The 16,634-nt window shown below is 58.1% G+C and overlaps 2 protein-coding genes and 1 pseudogene across 2 annotated transcripts in view; 2 read left to right on the top strand and 1 right to left on the bottom strand.

Moving 5' to 3' along the window:
• The window catches only part of LOC137464098 (uncharacterized), a 1,364,046-nt pseudogene that overhangs the window by 108,705 nt on the left and 1,238,707 nt on the right, over positions 1–16,634 (top strand).
• Positions 1–16,634, top strand: part of LOC137464097 (zinc finger protein 3-like) — a 208,821-nt gene that overhangs the window by 132,362 nt on the left and 59,825 nt on the right. The window lies entirely within an intron of this gene.
• On the bottom strand, positions 4,336–6,858 carry LOC137464093 (class II histocompatibility antigen, B-L beta chain-like). The gene is given in 7 exon segments (XM_068175402.1): positions 4,336–4,408; positions 4,461–4,554; positions 5,129–5,188; positions 5,191–5,340; positions 5,343–5,390; positions 5,941–6,213; positions 6,701–6,858. Coding segments are annotated over 7 exon segments (780 nt in total). The 5' UTR covers positions 6,783–6,858.

The following is a 16,634-nucleotide window of genomic DNA, read 5'->3' as shown; positions in this document are numbered from 1 at the left end:
CTGAAGCTGCAGCAGTGGCAGCAAGGATTGGCCCCGGTGGCTGGAGATGCCCAAGGAGGGTGCCCAGGCAGAGGATTTGAGCAGAGGATGTGTGGGCAGGCCCAGGGGCTTGCCCCGCTGTGGAGCCCTGGCTGCTGCTGCGCTGCCTTCAGTGCAGGCTCCGTGGGGGCCTCCCATGCTCCTGCTGCAGGCGGGAAGTGCAAATCTCCGGGGCTTCAGAGCCCTGGAGCCCAGGCTGAGGGGTTCCCCCGTGCTCAGCTGTGCTGGGGGCTGTTTCTGGCCTCAGGGACACTTGGCATGGGCCACGCCACTTGGCCACCAGTGGTGCTGCTTTGGCCTCCTTAGGCAGGGCCCGATGTCCTGCTTGGATGTTGGGAACAGCAAAGTGCCAAGGCAGGCTCTGTGCCAGCCCAGCTTCCTGTGGGAGAGATTTCACAAGAGACAGGACTCTGGCCACAGACTGCTTTAAATGTACATCCCTTATCCCCACGCTGCACTGGGTGGAGAATTACCAGGGTAAGGAATTCCCAAGATCAATTGCAAGGGAGAGAATTGAATATCTGCCCTGGGTCTGGCTCCTCTTCTTGCCAAAGCCAACGGCAAAAGCCGTACCCATGGCATCTTGGTTTACAGCCCTGACTCCTTCCCAGGGGCTGTTTGGGTGGGCTCTCCCCTGCCCAGGAGGGCAATGCCTCTGCCAGGTGCTTGTGGCTGACCCCGTCCCCTGGGTGCTGGGGCCCCCGTGGGCCCTGGGGTTGATCTGCCCGGGGCTGGTGGGGTCAGGCAGCGCCCGGCGCTGAGCCCCGGCTGCCCCACAGCCCCGGCCCGGCCCCGCAGCTCCCCACAGGCCCCCAGCCCGTGCTCCCGGTCCCGCACCTCTGCGCCTGCTGCTGCCGCTGCCCACCACAGAGAAACCCCCTGACATCCTGACCTCCTTCTTTTCCTCTCCTGGGAACTGGGAATTCAAAGTATCAGCTGGCAAATTTTGAGAATAAGACCCTGCTGAAAAACATGCTAGACCTCTGTATTTTTCTCTTCGTTCTCTTTTCCATCATCCTTTTTCTTACCACATAGATTCCTCCTGCTGCTTCTTGCCTTCACCATATTGCTGCACACTGCCCTTCACCCGATCCCTTCCCAGCACACCAACACCATCCATCCCCTGTTGTCCAAATCCCTTCTCCACTTCCCTTATTGCCCCCCTGGGTGTCCATGTCCTTAATTACCTCTGGGGGAATGTGCAAACTACCTCAACATTCTCCCAAGGGACCCTTCAGAGACATTTTGGGATCATCATCCCTTTGGCCAGGACCGCTCCCTGGCTTTCCCTTTTCTCCCCTCCCTGGGTGCCCTGCCATGTTCACTCCCCGAAGATCCCAGTGCACTCACTGCTGAGATTTTCAGTGCTCTCTCCCTGCTGACTCTTCACAGACCCCCCTGATGTGTCCCTTGTCTGTCTCCTGGTCACTCCCGGGTCCCCAGTCGATCCCCGGTGCCACCGCCAGCCAAGGGAGCCGATCACCCAAAGTGGGTGAGGCACCTCCAGCTGCACTCCCTGCCCGCCGCCCCGGACGGTGGAAGGAATTCCGGATGAGCCCCAGGGTGTGCGGGAAAATTGACATCAGCAGAGGTTTCTGTCCACAAAGCAGACAGAGGAGTCCTGTAAAAGTAATTTCATTCCTAGAAATGGGAGAGGCCATGGCACATTCCCCATGGGATCTCTGCAGTTGTTGGAGCACACAGCCTCCTTTTCATCAGATTCACAGCATCTGTTTGTAAAGACACTTTCCTCTTGTTCCTTTCATGGGGGTCCCCCGTTTGCGGGACATCCCCCCTGGAGCAGGGTGTCCCCTCTTTGCTGCAGCCCCAGCCCTCAGGCAGAGCTCAGCCAATCAGAGCGCAGGGCGCTGATGACTCACCAGTTGCCAGGCAGACTCGCAGCTCCCAGCGTTCCCCACCTGGAGCCCACCTGCGCCCCCCCCTCGGCCCCATCGCCCCCGCGAGGGGAATTTGGGGAGGTGGGAGTGGGGCAGCGCCAAGGCCGGGCCCCCCCGCGCTGTCCTGGCAGGAGCGGCTGCAGTGGGGACCGAGTGCGGGCGGAAGCGGCCGAGAGCCCAGCGCTGCCCCAGCCCGACCTGCCCCAGCTCCATCCCTGCCCCTGCGCTGGGATGCTGTGGGTTTGGGGGGAAGAGGGAGCCGGCAGTGGGTGCTGGGCCTGGGGGCAGGAGGAGAAGGGAAGGAGAAGCAGGGTTGAGGAACAAAATGGTCAAAGGATGGACGTGGCAGGAGAAGGTGGGATTGTGCAGGAGAAGGAGGAATATCAGGAGGAAGAGGAGTGTGAGGAAGAGCAGAGACACAGGAGGAGGAGGAGCAGAAACAGGAAGCAGCACAAGGTTCCACCCCTCCCTGTGTCTGCAGCCTCCCCCCAGCCCCAGGAGCGCTGCTCCCCCCACATGCAGCAGGTGACTGTGGAGGGGGATCCAGGATTTTCACGGGGTGAATCTTGGTGTTTCTGAGCTTTCTTGGGCTAAATGTTGGTGCTTTGGTTTTATGTGGCAGCTGAATCTTTATCTTTTGGAGGAGGTTTTTGCTGACTTGTGATGTTTGGGGAGTTTTTGATCAGTGTCTGGAAGTCTACAGGATTTTTGGGCTGACTCTTGGTGTTTTGGAGGTTCTCACAGACACAAGATTCCCAATGACTTCTTGAGATGAACTTGGGCAGGGAGGAACCTCCAGACCAATGTGCTCTCCTCTTGTTTTTTCCCCAAACCAGGATTTGTCATTCTCAGGGTGTGGCTGGATGGAGGAGGAGGAAAAGCCCCGGAGATCCTGCAGGAGGAGGGGCTGCAAACCCAGCTCAGGGAGCTGCAGGGACAAAAGAGCCCCCCTGAGCCAGGAAGGCGGCCGGAGATCCAGCTGGAGCTCAGAGGTGGTGGAGAAGGCTCATGGCAGGGAGAAGCCTCACAAGTGCTTGGAATGTGGGCAGGGTTTCAGCCGGAGCTACAGCATGGTCCAGCACCAGAGGATCCACACTGGGGAACGGCCCTACGAGTGTGGGGAGTGTGGGAAGGGTTTCAGGTACAGCTCTGACCTGATCCAGCACCAGCGCATCCACAATGGGGAACGGCCCTACGAGTGTCCCTATTGTGAGAAGAGGTTTCAGACCAGCTCCACTCTCCTCCTACATGAGCGGATTCACACAGAGGAGAGGCCCTTCCGCTGCCCCGACTGCGGGAAGGGCTTCAAATGCAACTCCCACCTCACCAGGCACCAGCGCATCCACACCGGGGAGAGGCCCTACGAGTGTGGGGAGTGTGGGAAGAGCTTCTCCAGGAGCTCAAACTTGACCCAACACCAACGGAGACACCACTAAGGGAAACCCTGGGAGTGCCCCGAGTGGGGGAAGAGCTTGGAGTGAGGGGAGAGAGTGAGGGAAGAGCTTTGTGGGCTGCTCCAGCTCCATCCCCCATGGGAGGATCCACACTGGATGATCCCCAGTGACCCCCGTTGGGCAGAGTCCTGGTGCCCCCGAATGGGGAATAAAACAGAGAGGAAAACAATGGAGCTGATAAAGGGGCCGATATCTGAGGCCTGACTGAGCAGAAACTGTGGGAGACACAGACACGGTTTAAGTCTCCCTGGGCAAGAAGTGACCAAGCAACCTGTTGTGAGACTTTGTGATAAGATAATGTTCCCAGGTGCCATGATGTCATGAAGAATGTGTAACCAATGGGAAATTGTTAGCAAACATCGAGCCCTATCTGAGCACCACACAAGTAAAACCCTGTATAAACACCTGGTACCCTCAATGAAATTGGCTTCTGGTCTAAACTCAGCTGTCCCCGTCTCTGCATCGTGGATAAGCCCTGTTGTGGGTGATCCCCGTTGGGTGGGGGGGAAGGTGTTGGAGGGATTTCTTTCCCTTCTGCTTGTGCTGCTGTGTTTGGTTGGTAATAAATTCCCTCCGTGTGCCCAGGCTGGGTCTGTTGTCCCCGTGCCGGTGCTCGGGGCGGGATCTCTGCCGTTGCTTCTCTCCAGTCCCGGGCCTCTCCTCAGCCAATGAGAGAACGCGGTGGACAAGAGTCAGCCAATCAGAGCGAGCGGGTCTGATGACTCACCAGTTGCCGGGCAGACCCGCAGCACCCAGTGTTCCCCACCTGGACCCCACCCTCCCTGCCCAGTCCCGGCCCCCGCGTGGGATCCCCCCAAGTCCCTCCCCACTGCCCCCCATAACCTGGGCTGGGTTTAACTGGGAAGCTTTACTGGGAAGACTGGGAGCAGGCGGGCAGGGGCAGAGTGACAGCAGGGTTGGGGGGACACACGACCCCCCCAAAATCAGCGTGGGGACGGAGCGGGGGGTGCGGGGAGGGGATGCGGCTGGCGTCGGCTCAGGAGCTCTGTGGCCAGAGAAAAGGGGGTGACACCGGGCTGGAGCCCCGGGGAAGGAGCACACAAGCTCCTAGAAGCTGAGCCTCAGCGCCAGGAAGATGAAGCCCAACTCGGAGCCCCCGATCCCTGACAGCATCTTGCTGCGGGCGGCATCCAGTGGCATCTCTGGGGGGTCTGCAGGGGTAAGGACCCCCAAAACCTCTCAGAGACACCCCAAGCCCCTCCAAGTACCCTCCCAATCACCCCCATCCCACCCAGGACCCCCTGAAACCTCCCCCCGGTCCCTTCCCGGCCTCCCCAGGACCCACCAAAGCCTCTCCCATCCTTCTCAGGATCCCACCACCCCCTTCCTGTCAACCCGCACGGCCCCAGGACCCCCAAACCCTGTCCCAGTCCCTTCCCAGCCCCACCAGGACTCACCCTGACCCCTCCATGTCTCTTCCCAGCACAACCAACCTCATCCCAACCTCTGCTTTTCCATCCCCAATCTCCTTCCAGCTCCTCCAGGCTCACTCCAATCCTTCCCAGTCACACCCAGCACCCCCAAACTCCCTCCCAGTGTCCACCAGGACCCCCAGAACCCCATCCCACCCTCCCCAGCATCCTTGAAATCACTTCTCAGCCCTTCCACACCTCCAAGTCCCTCTCCCAGCTGAAACCAGGCTGTCTCCAACTCCCTCCCAGTTGCTCCCAGCACATCTCAGTGGCTCTCCCAGCGCCCCCAATACCCCCCCTGTACCCCAGTGCCGGCTCAGGGGGTGCTCCAGGCTGACGTGCTCCACCTGGCAGCTGCAGGTGAGCCTGGGCCAGGGGGGTGTTCCAGCAGCACCAGGAGCTGGTAGGTCCAGTCCTTGTTGGGGACCATGTCGGTGGCCACCACAGAGAGCTCCTGCTGGCCCTGGAACCACCTCAGCTGGGTGTGGGCAGGGTAGAAATCCATCACGGAGCAGCCCCGGGCCGGGAGCTCGAGGGCACCAGCGAGATGGGCACGCTGGGGGACACTGGGAGAGAGCGGGGACAGACTGGGATCAGCTGGGGGGCACTGGGAGAGAGAGGGGAGGGGTGGGGCGGCCTTGGGAGGGATTGGGAATGGACTAGGAAGGACTGGGGTGGCACTCAGAGAGATGGGAGGGGATGGGGGGCACTGGGAGGGAGGATGGAGGTCTAGGAGTGAACTGGGAATGGACTGGGAGGGACTGGGGCGGCACTGGGAGGAACTGGGAACGAAGTGCGCGGCACTGGGATGCCGAGTCCAGTGCGGGGCACTCGGCGCTGCGGGTCTGCCTGGCAACTGATGAGTCATCAGAGACACGCGCTCTGATTGGCTGAGAGGCGGCAGCACCACGCTAGGCTGAGATGGACAGCCGGGAGGCACTGGGAGAGACTGGGATGGACTGGGAGAGCCAGGGGGGTCAGTGGCAGGGACACAAGGTCTCGGGGATGGGCACAAGGAGGGCTGAGGGCTCTGGGCCGATCCCAGGGAGGTTTTGAGGGGCTCCAGGGTCATTGGCAGGGCAGGGCCCGAGGGGACACGCTCTGCCCCGCGCTCACCTCGGCGCTCCGTGAGGAACGGGCTGAGATACTCGTGGTTGTACCGGCACAGCCAGTCCGCCGCAGCCCTTTTTTGCTCCATAACGTCTGGGTCGCTGTTCCAATACCTGGCTGCTGTCTCCCCATAGGGGGTGAACCCCAAAAAGTGCCCCACGTCGCAGTCGAACATCGCGTACTGCTCCCGATTGTAGATGAACCTGCTCAGGTACCTCACCTTCTCCGTGCCGTTCATGAAGTGACACTCGGACTTTCCCACGTACTGGAACACCCCTGTGTGTGCAGGACACAGGTCCGGGGGTGCCCCCCCAGCAGCCCCAGAGCTCCGGGATCCACCCCGGATCCCCACTCCGCACCCCCTGTGCCCCAGAGCCGCCATGGATCCCTCCTGCCCGAGCTGCCACTTCCTCTTTTCCACCCTTCCACACTTCCCCTTCCACATCCTCTCTCCTCCCACCTCCAGCCTCTCCCCAGATGAGTTTTGGGGTCCCATTTACTCCTTTTCCTCTTTCCCAACCTTTTAAACACAATTTCCCAAAAGCCCAGCCCCCCTTCCCGCACAGTTTTGGGGTCCTACCCTACCCTTTAACCCACTTTCCCACCCTCTCCCACCCCTTCCTCACCTGCCCCCAATCCTCAGCCCCTCCCGCTCTTCCTTTCGGGGTCCCCTCCTCCTCCTGCCCCTGCAATTTCGGGCTCCCACCGCCCCCTTTTCCCCATTCTCCCCCCTGTCCCACCGCCTCCCGCCCCCCCCGCTCTCCCGAGAGCTCCGCGCCCGCAGCCGGGGGGGCTCCCAGCACCACCAGTGCCACCAGTACGGCCCCAGCTGCCGCCACTCGCCCCATGGCCAGCGCCGCCCAGGGAGCACCAGCCCCAGAGCGGCCGCGCTGCGCTGGCAGCACCAGTCCGGAGCAGCGCGGGCTCAGCAGCGCCGCGCGCTCTCATTGGCTCCGAGCACTTTTGGGCACCGATTGCCGAGGCTCTGCCACACAACCGATGACTCCTCAACTCCTCGCGCTCCCATTGGCTGCAGCGCGTTTTGGCTGCGTTTGGATTGGCTGAGCGGTTCCGGGACGCTGCAGCCCCGGCTGGGGCTTTTCCAGGCACGGGGAGCCTTGGGGCGCTGCGCAGCTGGGAGCTCAGCTGTGCCCAGAAATGTGTGCCCGGCTGCGCGGGGTCTCAGGGGTGCCCGTGGCGAGGGGTGACGCTGGCCCCATGCCAGGCACCCCCCAGAGCCGCTCTGTCCCTGCCCCCCGCAGCCGCACAGGGACAGAAAATGGAACCGAGGGTTCCTGCCTGGGGACAAGGAGCGGGAGAGATCCCTCAGCAAATCCGGCACGGGCACAACAGACCCGGCCCGGGCACAGGGAGGGAATTTATTACCAACCAAATCACACCAGGACAAGGAGAGGGGAAAGAAATCTCTCCAACACCTTCCCCCCACCCAACTGGGATCACCCAGAGCGGGGTCACCAGGGCTCTGCCCAACGGGGCTCACTGGGGATCATCCAACGTGGATCCTCCCATGGGGGATGGAGCTGGAGCAGCGCACGAAGCTCTTCCTGCACTCGGGGCACTCACAGGGCCTCTCCCTGGTGTGGAAGTGCTGGTGAGTGACGATCCCTGAATTCCACCTGAAGCTCTTCTGACATTCCAAGCACTCATAGGGCCGTTCCCCAGTGTGGATCCTGTGGTGATCGGTGAGGTCAGAGGTCCCACTGAAGCTCTCCCCACACTCCCCACACTCACAGGGCCTCTCCCCAGTGTGGGTGTTCTGGTGTTCCATCAGGGTGGAGCTGCAGCTGAAGCCCTGCCCACATTCCAAGCACTTGTGAGGCTTCTCCCTGCCATGAGGCTTCTCCACCAGCTCCGAGCTCCAGAGGAATCTCTGGCCACGTTCCTGGCTCAGGGCGGGAGCTCTTTCCTCCCCGCAGCTTCCTGGGCTGGGTTTGCAGCCCCTCCTCCTGCAGGATCTCCAGGGCTTTTCCTCCTCCTCCATCCAGCCACGCCCTGAGAATGACAAATCCTGCTTTGGGGAAAACCAAGGTGGGAGCACCTTGGAGTAGAGGCTCCTCACTGCCCAAGTCCATCCCTAGAACTCAGCAGGAGTCTTGTGTCCATGGAAATCTCCACTATATCAAGGTTCAGCCCAAAACAACTCTCCCAGGACTTCCCGATCTCTGATCTCTCCACTTTTGGCGTTCCAGAGGTTTCCTTTCCTTGGGATGATGGGGGTCCAATGGCTCCAGGGGCTCCCCCTTCTCCGGCCTCCTGCTTAGGGATGTTCCAGGGACTTTTGGGGGTCCATGGGGTCCCTTCTGCCCTGATGCTCTACTTTGAGGTCCCAGGGGTCCCAGGGCTCCCTCCTCTCCAGGCTCCCCCCCTTTCCAGCCAGCCGGGGTTCCCCCAGCTCCAGGATCACCCCTCTCTGCTCCCCCCACTCCGGGGGTCCCAGGGGTTGCCCCTTCTCTGCTCCCCCGGGGGACCCCAGGACCAATGTCCTCCCCCTGGTGGCCCTGGGCAATGGCCACGTGGACTCCCAAAGATCCCCCCAAGGGGCTCAGCTTTGGGGTCCTGCAAGATCCAAACCTACACACACAGAGAGAGAAAAAATCCTCAGAGGGTTTATTTGAGCCTCCCAGATGATATTTGGGGCTCAATTCCACAGTCTGCAAGCTCCAAACACACCCCAATAAAAAAAAACCCTCTCAGGGACCCCCCCGATAGATTTGGGACGAGCTCCCCCTTCCCTCCCACATGCAGGATGAGGCGGGGGCGATGGTCCCAGGGCCAAGGGTGCTGCAGCCACAGGGGGCACTGGAACCTCCTGTTTCTCCTCCTTTTCCTGCTCCTGCTCCTCCTCTTCCTGCTCCTCTTCTTCCTCTCTCCCTCCTCCTCCTCCTTCCTCATCCCACCTCCTCCCCAGTTCCTGCCTTCTCTATATTTAGAGTGGAGAACCTTGCTTGTTTTTAGAACGAGAACAAAGATCCCAGAGGGAACACGGCTTGCTGGTTTTAGCCAGAAGTGTCAGTGACTAAAGGTCATGTTTGCTCTGCTTTGGTGCCATCCTTGTTCCTCCTCAGTGTTCAGGCTGGGCTATGGGGTGTCCTTGTTTGCTGCATTTTCAGAGCTCCTCCTGGATCCTTTGGGCAACAGGCTGTGCCCTGGGAGGGCTCTTTGTGCTCCTTTGTGACACAGGAGAACCTTCCAGGCGGTTTCTGCGTGAGCTGCTGCTGTGATGTCACAGGAGCACTGCCACGTCCCCGAGGTGTTCCCGTTGCTGTGGCACACGGAGGCCTCAGTGTCCAGAGTGGCTCTGGGCACTGCTCGTTGCCGGAGGATCCTCCTGCCCGAGGCATTCTCAGCAGCCAGCCCAGCCCTGACGGGTGTCCTTCTGTGCTTGCAGGGCTACAGTCTGCAGACGTGTGCAGCGCAGCCAAAATGATCCAGCACGTGGCTGCTGCAGTTTGCACGCTGTACTCTGTGGCGTATGCGGGGTATTTTTTAACCCACTTGGCACGTAAGTCGAGGTTTTCCCTCGGTGCTGTGGCTCTGGGCTTGCTGTGTGCTTGCCGTTCTTCCTCTGGGCCTGAGCTGACTTTGTAACCAAATTGCCATGAAGACACCATTGCTTTGGGAGAGCTCCTGGCAGCAGCTGCAGCTGGAAAAGGGGGTGTCTGCAGCCAGCGGGGCGTGCACAGCATTTGCAATGAGCCCTGGGGGGTTCTGTTCCCTCAAGCAGGGAGTCTGTGGCAGCAGAGCCTGGAACTGCCTGTCCAGCCAAGAGCTGACCCAGCCCAGTATTTTGTGCTGTTCTCTTGCTGTGTGAAGGGACTGTGGCTCCTGGAGGGACGCTGTGAAAGCAAAATGCTCTCTCGGGGTTGCCTTGCTCCGGGGCATTTCCCACCACAGGCAGTTGTTTTCCTGACAGCATCTGGTTCATGTTCCCTCTCCCGTTGCAGGGCACCTCATGAGTGGATCCCGCGCAGCTCCTCCTTCGGTGAGTGGGAAAGGAACCTTTGGTGTTTGGAATTGTGCAGCAAGTTGTGAGCTCGGCATGTGGCAGCTGTGTACCCGCCTGGGAGGCTGAAGGAAAGTTCCTGTCAGTGTCCTTGCAGCAGCAAAGGGATCCCTGGGAGTTTTCTCCTTTTCTGCTGAAGAGCTTTTGAAGAGCTGCAGGTCTGGTTTTGCAGGCAGAGCATTGCTTGCTGGCTCTAGCCATGGTGGAATATGGAATTCCCAACAATAAGGGGCAATGTGGACTTTAGCCCATTGTTAGTTTGAACAGCTCCAAACCCAATTTCTGCTTAGTGCAGCTGGATGTGCAGCTGAGGGGAAATAAGGTGATAACTGAGACAGAACTTCCCGTCCCTCACGCTGCCGTCTGTCCACAGGGCACAAAAGCGGCACCAGCACCTCCTCCGGCTCCCTCTGCTTCCAAAGAGGAGGCCAAAGAGGAGGAAGGCAGCAGTGAGCTTCCCGCTGTTCCAGGGGACGATGGTGAATGTCCCTCAGTGCTGGGAGATGACAGTGAACTTCCCGCTGTTCTGGGAGACGAGGGCGAACATCCCGCGCTGTGGGAACACAACGGCGAGGTTCCCGCGGTGTGGGACAAGGACAGTGGACATCTCCCGGCGTGGGAGGAGGACAGAGGACATCCTGTGTCTTGGGAAGAGGAAGGTGAACTTCTCCCAGCATGGGAAGCGGACAGTGAACGTCCCCTGGCTTGGAAAGATGATGGCGAACCTGCAGCGTTTTGGGAAGAGGACGGAGAAGCTCCCTGTGCTTGGGAAGAGGACACTGAACCTCCCTCGGCTGTGGGATCCTGGGCTGAACATTCTGACAGCAGCACAGCCCTGCAGCCAGAGGGGAGAGGGGAGTGGTGCCTGATGCAGCTGAGTACGTCTGCTCTGTTGCTGTGTGCCAGAGCAGGGTGCTGTGTGTGTGTCTCGGCATCAGCTGCACCCAGTGCTGCTCTGCAGCTGAATGTGCCAGGGTCATTTCTTGTCCTTCCCCAGCTGAGACCAAGGGGCTGACGGCCCCAGGGAGGGGGGCTGCATTCTGGCTCTGCTGCAAGGCGGGGTCTCACTCTGGGAGGGAGCGTCTTCCACGTGGTTTCTTTCAGGGAACACCGTGAGCCTGGCGGAGCCTGCCGAGAAATACCTGGAAGTGGAGCAGATTGGCCAAGGGTAAGTGCACGGCAGTTACTTCTGCACAAGCAGGCCCAGGTGTTGTGCTGGTGCAGGATCAAGTGAGAAGTCAGGAGAGCTCCAAACACCTCCAGACACTGGGGTGCCATCCTGCTGTCCCTCAGTCCTGATCAGAATTGATACCTGTGCTCAGAAGGCACCGTCAAAGGCCCCTGAGGCTGGCAGTGTCCTGCCTGCAGCAAGGAGCAGGACCTGGAAGATCTTCTGTCCCTGGAATTGGATTGCCTAAAAGAGCCACTCACCATCTGGTGACTGTCAGAAAACAGTTCTCAAGGAGATTTCTTTCAAATATTTTGCTTCAAAAAATATCCTCCGGTCAGGATTAACAACCTAATGGTTTAGAAACAGAAACCAGAGCTGAACTAATAAGTGCTCTATTCTAGCACAGGTAGTAGAGCCCATACATTCAGTAACAGACACAGAGCTGATGCACTCTGGGGGAAAATGCATCACCTGCCTGATGGCAGGGCCCTTGTGGATCCTGCAGGTCTTAGGCAGGAAATGGAAAAGGATGAAATGCATTCTTTTCCAGTTCTTTAGACACCCATTGCTCACTTCAGGTTTTGAACTAAAGCAGTTCAGCATGGACATTTGGGATTTGCTCCAGTGCAATTCCTTGGTGTTGGGTCTCAGTTTTCTCTGGCACACCTTGCGTGGCAGAGGGCTGGTGGCTGCTGCGCTGTTGTTGGAAGGGTCGATGCCCCCAGGTGTTTGTGAACGCTGCAGGCAGCAGAGATCTCCTGTCTGGGCTGGCTTTCACTGCCAGGGCCTAAAGCGCTGCTTCTTTCTTCTCTGCTGTTTTGTCTCCAGGGCTTTTGGAACCGTTTCGAAAGGACTCGACAGGGCCACTGGAGGAGAGGTCAGTGTCAACACGCCCAGCACGTCTGGCAGCTCTCCAGGGCTCTCCCCTCTGCTGGGAGCTGTGGCTGCAGCTTTGGGGGCCAGCAGAGCTTTCCTGCACAGGCTGCTCCTCTGCAGGCAGAGCCGTGTCAGCCTGCAGAGCACAGCTGGGACAGACTTGGTCCTTCTGAAGTGCCCACAGGAATGCAAGCAGGGCAATGGATGTGTGTGTTTGCTTTGTTGTGCAATCCCAACCAGAGCAGTTGCATCTGAAATCATGACCCAATCCCATAGAACTGCTAAAGGGTTCCCGGCTGTTTTGCTCTGTTTGCACAGAACCAGAATTACCTCCTGCTTGCAAAATGTGTTTGAACAATAATGAGCGTGTTGAGGCCATTTGAGAAGACTGTAGGTGCAGAGAATGTGGTTAGAGCTTGGAGGCTGACAGCTGAGGGGCCATTTCTGCAGAGCTTGCAAGGCCAAATGTCTCTGGCCATGTGTCCTGTAAGCAGCCCCCAGCGAGCAGAGCAATGGGCTGTGGGAATGGCACTTGCTGAGCTCTGGTGTCCCATCCCAAGGCAGTTTGGCACAGCCCGGCTCCATCGCCCCAAAAAGACTCGCTCTGTGTTTGCTGCGGCCTCCTGCCACAGACTCCTCCAGTTAAAGGTCTGCAATGTCCCTTCAGGTGGCCATAAAGAAAATGAGTCTGAGAGGACAGAACAGGGAACGAGCTGTGAATGAGCTCCTGCTCCTGAAGAACAAGAAGAACCCCAACATTGTCAGCTCTTTGGACAGGTGAGTGCTTCAGGCCTTATCCCGTGCCCGGGCCCTGCCTTAACCTTTCCTGGCATCCGTAGTCTGTAGCCTGTTTTGAAAATGCCTGATCCAGCCGTTTCTTACCAAAACAACAGCCTGGAAGTTCGCTCCCTCCGTGTGCTTTTGTTGCTTTGGTTTGGTTTTTCCTTCAAGCTGACCCTGTTTTCTGTGTCTTACAACAAGTGCTGATAAACCACAGCAGAAATTATTTCCTTTGGCTTCATCTTCCCAGCCCTTTCCCATTGCTGCAGATGCCAGGAAGACCAGGTCCTTGTTCCCAGAAATGCCTCGTTTGCCCATTTGTCACTGGCCTTGCCTGTTTCTGAAGGGACTTTCTGAAAGGTTTTCTGACCCCTTTTGTCCCAAGAGCTGCCCGGCCTCCTCCCCTGGATAACCCTGGGAGCTGTGTTGCCTTGTTCTGCAGGGAAGGGTGGAACTGATGAGTTCAGCAGCTGAACCAGCTGGGGGCCAGTGTTGTGGTTCCACATTGATCTGGGCCTTTGCTAAACTGCATTTTTCACCTGCTTGCCATCTCAGGCCTCTCCTTTCTCACAGGGGTCTCCTCCTTTAGACTGTGCAGATCCCAAGGGCTGTGCAGCCTGGCAGGAATGTCTCTCCATCGGATTCTGTCCTCATTGACAAGTGACCTGGCAACAAACCTCCACTCCAGGCTTTTCCATGGGGGAATTGAGCACTGCACATTGGTCTCCATGCCACTGCTTTCCTCTTCCAGCTTCCTTGTTGATGGAGATCTCTGGCTGGTGATGGAATACATGGATGGAGGAACTTTGCAGGACGTTGTCAGACAGACACGCATGGCTGAAGGAGAGATGGCAGCTGTCAGTCGGGAGGTGAGGGATCCTGCCTGTGACTGCCATGCCTTGGACACGATGGTCCTTCCCAGCAGGGCGTGAGAGCAGGAGTGGCTCCATGCTCAGGGCTTTGTTTCTCTGTTGTTTTCATGAGCTGGAGAAGAAAGATCCCCTGCAGTGAATGGCCTGCCAGCAGCACTGCACTTCTCCTCTGTTCTTGTTCTCTTTCCTGCTGTTGTGGCACTCTCTGTCTGTTTTGGATTTGATGTGCTGTTCTCAGCTTTGCCCTGAACCGTTTGCCTGGAGCTTGTCTGCACTGCACTCCTGGCCTGTCACAGCAAAGTCGCTGCTGGCAGAATTCTAAACTGTCCTTTCATGTGTGATATATTCCGGCCATTGGTTTTTACCCTCGTGTTTCTTGTTCTCTCTCAGTGTCTGCAGGGCCTGCATTTCCTCCATTCGAACCGGGTGATCCACAGAGATCTGAAGAGCTCCAACATCCTTCTGGGAATGGACGGCTCTGTCAAGCTGGGTGGGTGTTCCTGGCCAGGCACGGCGCTCCCGGGGTGCGGCTGTGGGGCTGCTTCCCAGTGACGGCCAGAGCCCCACAAGGGCTGCTGGGGGCACTGCCCGGCCCCTGCTGCCAGCTGAGAGCGGCTGCCCCTGCAGAGAGCTCAGGAGAGGAGCAGGCTGTCAGGGGTGCCTTTGCTCTGGGAATGGCCCTCCCAGAGGGGCAGGAGTTGGAATCTGAAGCTGCAAGGGAATCAGTAAAAGCAACTGCATGAATGCTGAGGGTTTCTTTAAGGGTCCAGTTCAGTTCCATCTTTCCTTGGCTACAGCCCTGAGGACTTTTCCAGCTGACTTCACTGCTGCATTCTCAGACTGAGAGCGGGGAGTCTTTGTGCTTGGTTTCCTCATTCCAGCTGCCTTTGACAGTGTTTGTTTCTGTCCTCAGCTGATTTTGGCCTCAGCGCTCAGCTCAGCCCTGAGCAGGACCAGCGCAGCTCCATGGTGGGCACAGCTCACTGGATGGCCCCAGAAGTTGTCACCAGTTCTCCTTACGGCCCCAAGGTGGACATCTGGTCCTTTGGAATTGTGACCATCGAGATGGTGGAAGGAGAACCTCCTTACTTCAAGGAAACGAGGGCCATGGTAAGAGGCCAATTCTCCAGTGGTTGCAGAGGCCTGTGAGCACAGGGTGACCCTGCACTGGGAGCAGCAGCTGGAGGTTTCTGCACATGGGGAAGGGAATTCCCAGAGGACTGGAGCCTCAACACAGACACATATTTTGCAGTCTCCAGACACAATTTGCTTTGGGATTTACGTTGTTGCAGTTCTTCTGGCTGTGAGGATGACCTGAAAATGTGAAGCAAGTGCACCAGCTCTTTACAAAGGCTGTGGCAGCACCAGGGTTTGGGTTTTTTGGTTGGCATAGAAAAATGAGCTGTGAGCAGCCTCTCTGCCAGGGAGGAAAGTGCCCCTGGAACTGGGGCTGGGAAGCCGGGGTCGATGTGAGCACTTGTGGGTGGGAAGGAAGCTGGCAGAGCGCTGAGTTTGCTTTTCCTGCAGGCTCGCGCTCTGATCCGGCAGAACGGGACCCCGCAGCTGCAGGAGCCCAGGCGCCTGTCGGCTCTGCTGCGGGACTTCCTCGAGTGCAGCCTGGAGCCGGACGAGGAGCGGCGCTGGTCTGCCCAGGAGTTGCTGCAGGTGAATGCCAAGCGGCTGCAGGGGAAGCAGCAGCGCCAGGGAGGGGTTTTCTTGTGGGCCCCCTCCTATGGTCTCCGGTCTCGCTGCTTTCCACACGCAAAGCAAGCAGAATCCTCGCCTGGTTTGGCTTGGCAGGGGCCTTTCGAGGTCATCTGCACCTGGGGCCCCACAGCGAGCAGGGCCATCTTCAAGCAGGACAGGTGGCTCAGAGCCCTGCCTGACCTGAGCTTGGATGTTCCCAGGGAGGAGGCACCTCCCACATCTCTGGGCACCTTCTGTCAGTGCTTCCCCACTCTCCTGCTAAAAAAATTCTGCCTTAGATCTCATCTGAGCCTGCTTCCCCCTCCTGAGTTTCAGACCATTTCCCTTTGTCCTGTTGCAACAGAGCCTGTGAGGAAGTGGAGTCTGGAAAGTAACGGTTCATTTCTTTCTTTTTTCTCCTTTGGGCAGCACCCATTTTTATCATCAGCCAAGCCTCTCTCCAGCCTGACCCCTCTGATCACCGCAGCAAAGCAACTGAGGCAGCAGAGGAGGAGATGAAGCACTGGAGGACAGCGTTTAGTCACAGTAGTTAGTTAGGACAACTAGTTAGTTATGGTAGTTAGCAGTGCTAGTTAGTTATGGTAGTTAGTAGTGCTAGTTGGTTAAGGTAGTTAGGACTGCCTGTTTGTTACGGCTCTTATGACAGCCTGTTTTGCATGGCAGTTTTTTGAATAAAAACTCTCTTAAACCTCAACTCCCTTGACGTGTCCCTTCCTTCTCCCTGTGTGACTCAGCTGCCCGGAGCAATGTGAGGGGAGAGCGGGCCCAGCCTTGCCCAGAGCTGAGCCCCAGCAGAGCCCTGGCAGAGCCCAGAGCAGCCTCGGCATCTGCAGAGTCAGCCTGGAAGGAGGCGCTTGGAGCCTTCTCGGCTGCACCCGACTCTTGGTTACAAACTGTGGGTGGTGGAAAATGCCACCGGCTCTGCAAGAGGGCAGAAGGGGCCCCGGGAATGCCCAAGTGCTCCATGCAAGGGAGAAACCTGCCCTGGGTTTGTTATAAAGAACTATGTAGTTGGTGGCTTTTGCTATTTTTTGTTGACTTCTGCAACTAATTCCTAATCACAACATGAAACATGAGCTGATTTTGATATAGGACAGTTTGTAATCACTTTTAACTGCTTTTGCTGTCGTACAACTTGTCGGCTTTTTGTGGCCAGTGCCCTGGCCCCTGTGTCGCTCAAATCCTCAGAACATCATTCATGGATGATATTTTAGTTTGTGGACAGCGTGAAAAACATACATTATAGTTTTGGCTTTTGCAAAGTATTGAA

Source organism: Anomalospiza imberbis, chromosome 36 (genome assembly GCF_031753505.1).
Source record: "Anomalospiza imberbis isolate Cuckoo-Finch-1a 21T00152 chromosome 36, ASM3175350v1, whole genome shotgun sequence".
Lineage (NCBI taxonomy): Eukaryota > Metazoa > Chordata > Aves > Passeriformes > Viduidae > Anomalospiza > Anomalospiza imberbis.
Note: the sequence above shows the minus strand (reverse complement) of the source record. Positions and strands in the feature narration are given on the sequence as shown.